The 10,509-nt window shown below is 46.3% G+C and overlaps 1 protein-coding gene across 1 annotated transcript in view; it reads right to left on the bottom strand.

Moving 5' to 3' along the window:
* Positions 1-8,998: 8,998 nt before the first annotated feature.
* Positions 8,999-10,509, bottom strand: part of KRT9 (keratin 9) — a 5,994-nt gene continuing 4,483 nt past the window's right edge. Inside the window, 2 exon segments of the mRNA XM_049636095.1 lie at positions 8,999-9,295; positions 10,389-10,509. The exon segment at positions 10,389-10,509 is cut by the window's right edge and continues 11 nt beyond it. Coding sequence (XP_049492052.1) covers positions 9,276-9,295; positions 10,389-10,509 — 141 coding nt within the window. The 3' untranslated portion in view covers positions 8,999-9,275.

Below are 10,509 nucleotides of genomic sequence, written 5' to 3' on the forward strand. Positions count from 1 at the left end.
CAGTCACTTATAAGCTGTGTCACCTCAGACAAGTTGCTTAACCTCTCTGAGCTAGAGTTTCTTCTGTAAAATGGGCATGATAACCTCCACTTTGCTGGAACTGACTTCTCGGTTCACATCCTGGCTCTGCCGCTTAGAAGCTATGTGATCTTTTTGGCAAGTGATTTAACCCTACGGAACAGAACATGTTTTGTCATGAGGAAATGAAAAAATAAACAGCATCAGGAGGTTGCAGCGAGGACTAACAAAGGTAATATATATAGGAAGTGTTTGACACAGCGTCTTGTCCACAGTAAGTGCTTGATAATTGTTTGTCCCTGCCCCTTTCTCTTGTTCTTGGTCATCCGGCTCCTTTGCAAAGGAATTCTCCGTATGGTGGCTGTGCTCCCCCGCCCCCCTCTCCACCTGCCCGTATAGCCTTCCAGGCTCCCTTGCAGTAGGAACACAGCCACATGACCAGAACCTTTCCAAACAAACCCATGGCATAAGCCCGCGGGCCGAGAGCTAATGATCTAAACAGGGATGTGCCCCGTGGGATCCACTCCGGCAGGAGCGGCCACAGAGACACCCAGCTTCTAGCAGCAGCCATGCCAGGGCCTTAGCGGCAGCTTCGAGTCGAACATGTCGCTGAATCGGTGCCCGCAGATGGTGCAAGAGGGAGGCTTCCTCCGGCTGCACAGCCTGCAATCCTCGTTCCCTGCGAGTTCTTCCCAGGGACTCTGTGACCCACCTTAACAAACTGGCTTCAGAGTGTGGCTTCTGATCCGTGCAGGTAAAAACCCTGCTTGATGGGGCGCCTGGGTGGCTCAGTCGGTTGAGCGTCCGACTTCGGCTCAGGTCATGATCTCGTGGTTCATGGGTTTGAGCCCTACATCGGGCTCTGTGCTGACAGCTCAGAGCCTGGAGCCTGCTTCGGATCCTCTGTCCCCCTCTGTCTCTGCCCCTCCCCCACACTCACCCTCTCTCTCTCTCTCTCTCAAAAATAAATAAACATTAAAAAAAACCAAACACCTGATTGATTCAGAATTTAGTAAAAGAAATGAAGGCCGGCAAAAGACTCCTAAGAAACCACTGCTTGCGTGTCTGGCTGAGTCTGCTCGGGCCGCCACACAAAACACCACAGACTGGGCGGCTTACACAACAGAAATTTGTTTTCTCACAGTTCTGGGGGTTGGATGTCCAAAATGAAGGTGTTGCGGGTTTGGTGTCTTCCGAGGCCTCTCTCCTTGACTTGCAGATGGAGACATTGACTTTCAGATTCTGGGTCTCCCTCTCTCTCTCTCTGCCCCTTCCCTGCTTGCGCTCTGTCTCTCTCGCTCTCAAAAATAAATAAACATTAAAGACGTGGCTCAGACGGTGCTGCACCCCTGCCAGAAACCCGAGTGTTAGTCATGTTCGTCAACACTAGCTGCTGTAACGACCTCAAAAATCTCGCCGACCTAACGGGGTGAATGTTTGTCACTTGCTCACAAAAGGAACAACCTGGTTGGACAGTTCTCCTGAAAGCTCCCCTCCAGATGATGAACTCAGGCACCATAATCAGGGGCACCTGGGTGGTTCAGTCAGTTAAGGGTCCAGCTTTGGCTCAGGTCATGATCTTGTGGTTTGTGGGTTCAAGCCCTGCATTGGGCTCTGTGCTGACAGCTCAGAGCCTGGAGCCTGCTTCAGATTCTGTGTCTCCCTCCCTCTCTCTCTCTCTCTCTCTCTGCTCTTCCCCTGCTTGTGCTCCCTCTCTTTGTCTCAAAAATAAGTAAATAAACTTATAAATAAATAAATAAAACCTAATCATATGCCAAATATGTTCCTTTCCCACCTTAGGGCCTTCACACCCTCATGCACTGTGCCCAGATTGATCTCCTGCCACACACCTGCCTGTCTATCTCCCTTGCTCTGTCAGGTCATTGTTTATATTTCACCCTGTTGACTAACCCGACCTTGGCTACCCTGTTTAACCTTGCCATCCTTCCCTCCCTACCACACATTCCAACCACCACCCCCCTCACCATTCCCTGCTTCTCTTTGCACTTTCCACCTCAAAATATATCATAATAATTTATTGATGTGTTACATTTATTGTGTTCCCCTCCCCCTACCTATAATGTAAGCTCCAGGTAGGCAAGAATGTTTGCCTCATTGGTTCATTGAACAGTGCCTGGCAGAGAAGGAACTTAATTACATTTTTACCCCATAAAGATTGTTGAAGGAGTAACATGAGATTCAAAATAGTTATCTGACCTAGATGGGTCTGAAGGCAGTGAAAATCCAACTATTATTAAAATATGGGGCTTTGGAAGCCCAAGGCATGTAGTGATGAGATAAGGGTTGTCTAGTTTTCTTCTAACTGTACCGGAGAGCTTAGAGAAGTACCTTAGGGTAGTTTTCTCAAATTCCCAGGTCCTGGACTTTATGGGCAATCAGAACACCAGGGACTTTCCATAGTTACGCTAAAAAGGTCTCTTATTTCCTGTACTTTCCAGGCAGAAGGAGTGAAGATTTCATCTCAAAGTTGAATTCCCCAAATCGCCACGTTACAGCATCGGTTGAAATCACAGCCTTGCTAAGTCTCTTATGTAAAAGTTAGGCCATTGATCTGGAAACAGGAGCACTCACGGAATTGGAATGGAAATATAAGAGGATTTTGTTGGCTTAAAGTACCCCAAACTCCAAATTATCTTTACACTCCACCCTACCACCCTTTACAGCCTTTATAGCCTCCAAAGTTATAAGTAAGTCAGATCTCTGGAAGAGAAGGTCAGCTATCAAGTCAAAGCTTAGAGAAAAAGGCTCACCCAAAGGCTTACCCACTGTATCAGCAGAAATGTAAACACTGTGTTTGAGAATTAATTCTAATTTTTGATCAGGCTGAATTAATCAATATGGAGGCATTCACCGGAGAGTCACCGTTCAGCTATTAGCTTGAATATCTGGGAGTGGGTCTAAATACTTGCTCAGTTGAATGGCAGACACTGAACTCAGTGGTGGCCCATACGAAATAAAGCTGAGCTTCCAGAAAACCCCTGTTGTAATAAGGAAGAAGGAATACAACCAGTTAGGGAAACAGAAATGTTGGAGTGGAGTTATCTCATGGAACGTATCCAACAACTCTCCAGCTATGAGAGCCCAGAAGACACTATGTAGACTCTGGAAATTAAGAAATACCTAGACAAGGGGCCCCTGGGTGGCGCAGTCGGTTGGGCGTCCGACTTCAGCCAGGTCACGATCTCGCGGTCTGTGAGTTCGAGCCCCGCGTCAGGCTCTGGGCTGATGGCTCGGAGCCTGGAGCCTGTTTCCGATTCTGTGTCTCCCTCTCTCTCTGCCCCTCCCCCGTTCATGTTCTGTCTCTCTCTGTCCCAAAAATAAAAAAAAAAATAAAAAAAAAAAAACGTTGAAAAAAAAGAAATACCTAGACAAGGGGTACCTGGGTGGCTCACTCAGTTGACTGTCCAACTCTTGATTTCAGCTCCGGTCATGATCCCAGGGTTGTGGGTTTGAGTCCCGCATTGGGCTCTGCGATAAGCATGGAACCTGCTTAAGATTCTCTCTCTCTCCCTCTGCCCCTCTCCCTTGCTTGCTCTCTCTCTCTCCAAAATAATAATAATAATAATAATAATACCTGGACAAGAGGGAACACAGCATCTTTGAAAAGGACAACAGCAGTATTCTCTGAGGGTGCAAGTAAGAGATGATACAGCTGAATGAGGATTTCTACTTCAATAACAATGGGATTCTATGTGGCAGAAGACAAGTAGGAGCATTTCAATGCTAGCAGGCTAGAACACAAGGTAGAATGATAAAATCTCTAGGGATCCAGAGATTTGGATCCCTGATTATGGTCAGTTGTTCATGGGTTTCAAGGACCAAAATATATGCACTGCCCACCAAGGTCTTGATTCAGTCAGGATTCAGTATTAAGTAACAGAAACAAATCTCACTTTTCTCTTAACCAAAAGGAATTTAATACAGAGCATTAGGTGCTTACAAAATCATAAGAAGCTTGGAGGAACAGACTCTGGATTGGGCCCCTGGGAATAGCTCCCAGATTAACACCACAGAACCAGACTGAAAGGGAGCTCCTGGTTGCCACAATCAGAAACCTTGGGACTCTGTAAGCCAGAAATAGTTCTGTTGACTCCGGGACCATGTCATACCTGGTAGGTCTATACCAGCAAAAACACTCTCCACTCCAGACCTCTCCCCACTCGATTCATGTCCCACAGAAGTGTATGTGTTGGGAAAAACCTAAATTTTTCCTACAGCCATAGCTGTAAGGGAGTCTGGGAAAGATAGTTCTAAGATTATCGGCCTTTAGAGTACAGGAATGCTTACTAGAAGGATGTGGGACTGATATCAGCAAGTCGGTCTTCCACACCTGCCCCACTTCCCTACCCCACACTCCAAAAAGAAACCTTTAGGTCAAGAATAGGCCTGTCGTAAGCCCCATAACGGAGAATGACAGACTCATTGAATTCCTAAATCAGAACTGTCTCATAGATGCAGAGAACTCTGAATAAAAGGAAGTCTGGGTACCCTTGAGGAAGGACTCTGCCATAAATTATAAGCACATACTGTATGTCTACCTCCTAATCTTCCCCATAGGAACCTGTGGGCATTTACAAGAGTAGCTATGTACTGGGGGGAGAAAAGTACCCAGACTTTCATGGATTATTGGACACTGGCTCCACACTAACTCTAATCCCTGAAAATTGGAGGTTAGCAGCACAACACTGTGGTTCAAGACTGGAAGCTTATGCGTGTTTATGTTATATCTGTCATTTTGATCACTATTCTTTCCCAGGTACATCCAAAAACTACATTTCCCAGCCTCCTTTGCCATTGAAATGAGGTTCTGCACCATGTGATCCTTAATTTAGAAGGGAGGTATATGAAGAAATGGGCTCCACTTGGGACATCCAGTTTGCTGGCTCAATGGCACAGACAGCCTGGTTCTGAAGCTCTAGCTGTGGATGCTGTTTCTTAATTCAGCAGGCCACATCCTGACTTGGAAACTCCCTACTCATGCCAGAGGCAGCAATGCCCTTGGCAGACCCATTCTGCTGTGTCATTTTGGGAGACACTAGAAACTCAGCCCCAATTTTGTTTCCTAATTGTCTCCTGCTGATTCTTCAAAGTATCAAGAGTTCTTATAAATCCCTTACTTGTTAAAATAGGCAAAGTTGCTTTTGTTGGTTGCACCTGAGAACCTGACCAATACAGAGGATCAGATAGCAAGTTAAGGGGGTTTTTTAGGTTTATTTATTTATTTTGAGAGAAAAGGAGAGAGGGGGTGGTGCACGAGCAGGGGAGGGGCAGAGAGAGAGGGAGAGAGAGAATCCCAAGCAGGCTCTGCACTGTCAGCATGGAGCCTGATGCGGGGCTCAAACCCACAAACTGTGAGATCACTATCTGAGCCAAAATCAAGATCAGATGCTTAACCAACTGAGCCACACAGGTGCCCCACAAATGGAGTTTTGATTTAAGTCTGCTTCTCGTGAGCTCAGTAGTACCCTAGACCCATCTTGTGGTTATTTCCTAGTGTCTGCAATGGAATCTATATAGTCAATAAATGGCTCCCTGATCCATGGAGTAAAGATTAGTGTGGAAAGAAGAGCCAATAACACGACATTTCTAAGAGAATGACAGAGATTAGCACCTCAGGAAAGATTTGATAAATTCAGAGTTGATGCCTCTGATCACTTCCCAATTAACTTGCCATTTTCCCTGTGTAGAATACGAACAGATGTGAGGGAATGATTATTTTACGATTTATCACATGGCTATTCCAATAGCAATCATTGACCCACATTTGGTCTATGTACTAGAACAGACCACCATAGTCTCTGGCCCCTGATGTGGAAAACTCTTCTTTCCTTATCCCAATGAGCAAAGAATAACAGAATGTGTTTGCTTTCATCTACAGAGAAAGAAGTACGTCTTTCCCAGGATATGCAGAGAATCAGACTTGGAGTATATGCAACCAGAAACAATGCTCAAATCGTTCTAAAGGATTTTGCCAGGAAGACACCACGGCTGTTGCTGCTGGACAGACATTGCAGCTCAAACTGTTCATGTTGGGCACTGCATATCCCTGCAGGGCCACCACTACTGTGGCCTCAGTAAACATCCCCTGTGTGTTGGGGCGCCTGGGTGGCACAGTCGGTTAAGCGTCCGACTTCAGCCAGGTCACGATCTCGCGGTCCGTGAGTTCGAGCCCCGCGTCAGGCTCTGGGCTGATGGCTCGGAGCCTGGAGCCTGTTTCCGATTCTGTGTCTCCCTCTCTCTCTGCCCCTCCCCCGTTCATACTCTGTCTCTCTCTCTGTCCCAAAAATAAATAAAAAAACGTTAAAAAATTTAAAAAAAAAAAAAACATCCCCTGTGTGTCTCTGCCCCAGCTCTGTTCCTGCCATATTAGATTCCTTCACGTTCAAATCAAAGTCTTGTGTGGGAGCACCTGATTGGCAGAGCTGGGTCACATGCACGTGCCCTAGCTGCAAGGGAGGTTGGGAAATCAAGGTTCTGGCTTCTCCCTTGGGAAGCCTCAGACTCAAGATGGACAATCTTGAGGTAGAAAGGTAGAGAGAAGATTAAAGTGGTAGGAGAGGAAGACAGCTGGAAGCAGGAAGAGAACCAGAGAAGAGAGTAACCAGTGGCACAGCAAGGGTGGAGCACTAGCGAAATGATCACAAATTCTCACTGCTCCAGCAACTTGCTAGAGCCATCTTGGACCCAGAGACACTATCCAGCTTCCATCTTCATAAACCCCAGGGTCTTGGGTTTTCCGGAGCTTCCGTGTCACTTGTTGTCCTAAGTTTACCTTTATGCAACCTCTCCCCCAGTAATTTGGCCAATCTGTGGCATATTTTGCTTTCCCAGGGCACCTGGGTGGCTCAGTCGGTTAAGCATCCAACTCTTGATTTCGGCTCAAGTCATGATCTCATGATTCGTGAAATCGAGCCCCACATCGGGCTCTGGGCAGACAGCATGGAGCCTGCTTGGGATTTTCTCTCTCCTTCTCTCTCTCTGCCCCTCTCCCCACCTCCAAACAAATAAATAAAGTGTGTTTTTTTTAAAGTGTGTTTTTTAAAAGTGTATTTTCCGAAGATCACTATATCCCATTCCACAGCTGATCTTCAAAGTGACATTGACACTCCTCCATCTTGATATGGGATCTGTACTTGTTTTCTATTCCTGCTTTAAAAATTGCTGCAAATGTAGAAGATTAAAACAGCACCCATTTATTAGCTCACAGCTCTGCAGGTGTTTTCTGTGAAGGGTGTTACAAGGCTGAAATCAAGATGTTGGCCAGTCTGAGTCCTCATCTGGAGACTCTGGTGGAAAATCTGCTTCCAAACTCTTTCTTGTTTTTGGAAAAAAATCCGTTCTTTGCAGCTGGAGGACTGAGGTCCCCTTTTTCTGGGTGGCTCTCAGCTTCTAGAGGCCACCCACATTTCTTGCCATATGCCCCTTTTCATCTTCAAGCCAGCAATGGCAAATCAAAATCTTGCGCTTCACATCTCTGACTTCCTCTTCTATGATCATCCAGAGAAAACTCTCTCCTTTTAAAGAACTTATATGATTATGTCAGGCCCAGTGGATAATCTCCCTATCTTAAGGTCAACACAGTAGAGACCTTAATTATTTCTCCAAAATCCCTTTGCAGCAATACCTAGGTTCATGTGTGATTGAATAACTGGGGTCATCTTAGAATCCTGCCCCCTGCAAGGTCTATGCTTCCTCCCTTGGATCTAAGCAGGCCCGAGCACTACAACAGAGGGGAACCCTGCATGACTTCCAAGTCTAGATAATAAAGCAAAACAACTTCTTCCAGCATGTAAGAATTCTGGCTACCCTGAAGCTACCCTGCTGGAAGGGTCACACTGAGAATCTCCATACAAAGCTACTGAGGAGCCCCTTCAGGGCCAGCCCCCACATTTGAGTCTTTCCAGCCCAGGTGCCAGACAGGTGAGTAAGACTTCAAATGACTCCAGCCTGTGAGGCACAATGACACCAAGTGGAACAGAGGTGAGCTGTCCCCACCAAGCCCCCAAATCAATGTTATTGTTTTAAGCTTCCAAGCTTTGGGGGGTTTAACATCAGCTGTGATAATATCCGGAACACAGGCTGAGGGGCTGTCCATCCCTTGTCAGGAAAAGTAATTCTATATCAGGCCTGTCAGAATCTTTGGAGAACATTGTTGGCTGCTGTCAACATTGTTGACAGGGATATATGTCAAGGGATATACAATATCCCTTACTTTGCCTTGGAGCTCTTTTATTTGGGCTATATTTTTTGCCATCTGTGAAATCTTCCAAAGCAAAAACCACATTGTGTTTGCCTTATTTCTCTCTGTACCAGACATAGGACCTGCTAATAGGCTATGGCAGATTGTTTGCAAAAACTGGCCTCAGTCATTGCCCTCCCTATATCCATGTCCTTGCCCTGTGACTTTGTAGCTCCTCCCATCGAGAAGAGTCTATTTCCCCTGCTTTTGAATCTGGCCAAGGCTGGGATTGTTTTGGGCAGTAAGATAGAGCCAAAGTGACTACTCTGAGCCCAAGCCCCAAGAGGCCTTGCACACTACCACTCACTCTCCTGAGACACTTGCTTGAGCTAGCCAACTGGAGGATGAGAAGTATGTGTGTCATTCACCCCCAGCACCCCCAGGCAGCATGTAGCCAAGCCCCAGAGGCAGAGCAGCTAGCCAAATTGCAGCTGGCCACAGATGCTTGAAGGAAAATAGAACTGCCCAGTCTAAACTACCAACTGCAAAATCATGAGCTAAATAAATGATTATTATTTTAAGCCACTAAATCGTGGGTTGCTTTGTTACAAGCAAAAGTCAACTGATAGAAAACCTGACCAACACTTTGCAAAGTGGATTCAGTTGATTCTCCCTTCACCTCCTTTCTTAATCCCAAAGAACAAATGGGTCCCTTCTTAATCCCAAACAAAAGTCCCTTCTTAATCCCAAAGAACAAATGGGTCAAAGTCCAAGTTTGATTTGCAGTAGGAAAGCTTTATTGGGAAATTGAGATCAGGCAGGAAGTGGGATCACCCCCAGACCAGACAGTTGGAAGAGAGGTCTCCCCAACCCTCCTAGGGGAGGGAGCCAGTGAGCAGCCAGAGGCACACATGCCCATTCAGCCCAGTCCCAAATGAGCCCTGGGACTCGTTGCCAGCCATCCTTGATGTCAGAAGGCAATAAGCAGGCTTTGTCGGGGGGCTGCCCGTCTGGGGGACACTCAGCTGAGGCGGAGCCAAAAACATTTACAGGAGCTCTAGTATCGAATCTGATAGCCTGTAGAGAGATGGAAGAGACGTAAGGGTGAGAAGGGAGGACTTAGAACACGAGACAGAGAAACCAAGACTTAGAGAAAGATAGGCAAACTGAGAGCGAGGAGACTGGAGCTCAAAGAGCTGGAAGGACCTTGGGGTCCTAGTGGCCCCCATCCAATTCCTAAAGCTCTCCTGCAGCAGCCCTGACTGATACTCTCCCATTTCTGAAGATGAAGTTTCATGAGCCTGGTCCCTCTTCCATTCAATAGCCTTATTAGTACATTTCTTGGATATTGAGGTAAGGATGGCCCAGCCTCTGCCCATACATGCACATCCATGGCCCTGTGGTTCCTCTTGTTGCACAAAACCACACCAGACACCCTAGACAAGGACAGCTTCCATGCACCTCAAGGTTTCTCTGAGCTAAACATCCCCGGTCATGTTACCCAGACTTTTTACTACAATTTCATATAATTCATAAAATTCAACATGCACAAGGGGAAACTTTCTCTGACCTAGAGACCACTTCACGGTGTGACTCTTACATTAGACTTTTCTGTTCAGTGTATGCCCCTTTAGATAGTTGCACCATATAACTGACTTGTATGAGCCAACCACTGACTACAGTACCTGAACCTCTTTTCTACCTGAAATGTTGCCAATCCAGGTCTTCCCATCCTCATGATGATGGAAAGTATTGGCTGTGGAGACCCACAGAGCTGAGTTCCTCATTTATTGATTGTATGACCTTGCATAAGCTACTTCTCTTCTCTGAACCTCATTTCCCTTATCTCTAAAATGGGAATAATGATACCACCTCATAGGGTGTGATGGGAAATATATAAGATAATGCACAATTTCCAACCAAACTCCTAAGCTATGGAGACTCAGGCCATGTAGATTTGGTCCTAGCCTCACCCAAAGGTTTGTCAAAATTAATGATAATTAAGAAATAAGGGCAAGTCTATAACACCTTACTAGAGACCTCCCTAAAACCTAGCTCTGTTCAGAGTATGTATACCCTAGAGAAGCTCAAAGATACTCAAAAAGGGGTGGTACCATGACAGCTTAACACCCGTGCCTCCCTGACCCCATGAGCTAGAGTTGTCCCTTACCTTGGGTATCATCACATTCACCAGATTTTGAGGAAGAGGACTGGGACTGAGATGATCTTCCACTTCCTCCTCCATAGCTGCCACCACTTCCTCCTCCAGATCCACTTCCTCCTCCGTAGCT

This window comes from Panthera uncia, chromosome E1 (genome assembly GCF_023721935.1).
Source record: "Panthera uncia isolate 11264 chromosome E1, Puncia_PCG_1.0, whole genome shotgun sequence".
In the NCBI taxonomy this organism is placed as follows: domain Eukaryota; kingdom Metazoa; phylum Chordata; class Mammalia; order Carnivora; family Felidae; genus Panthera; species Panthera uncia.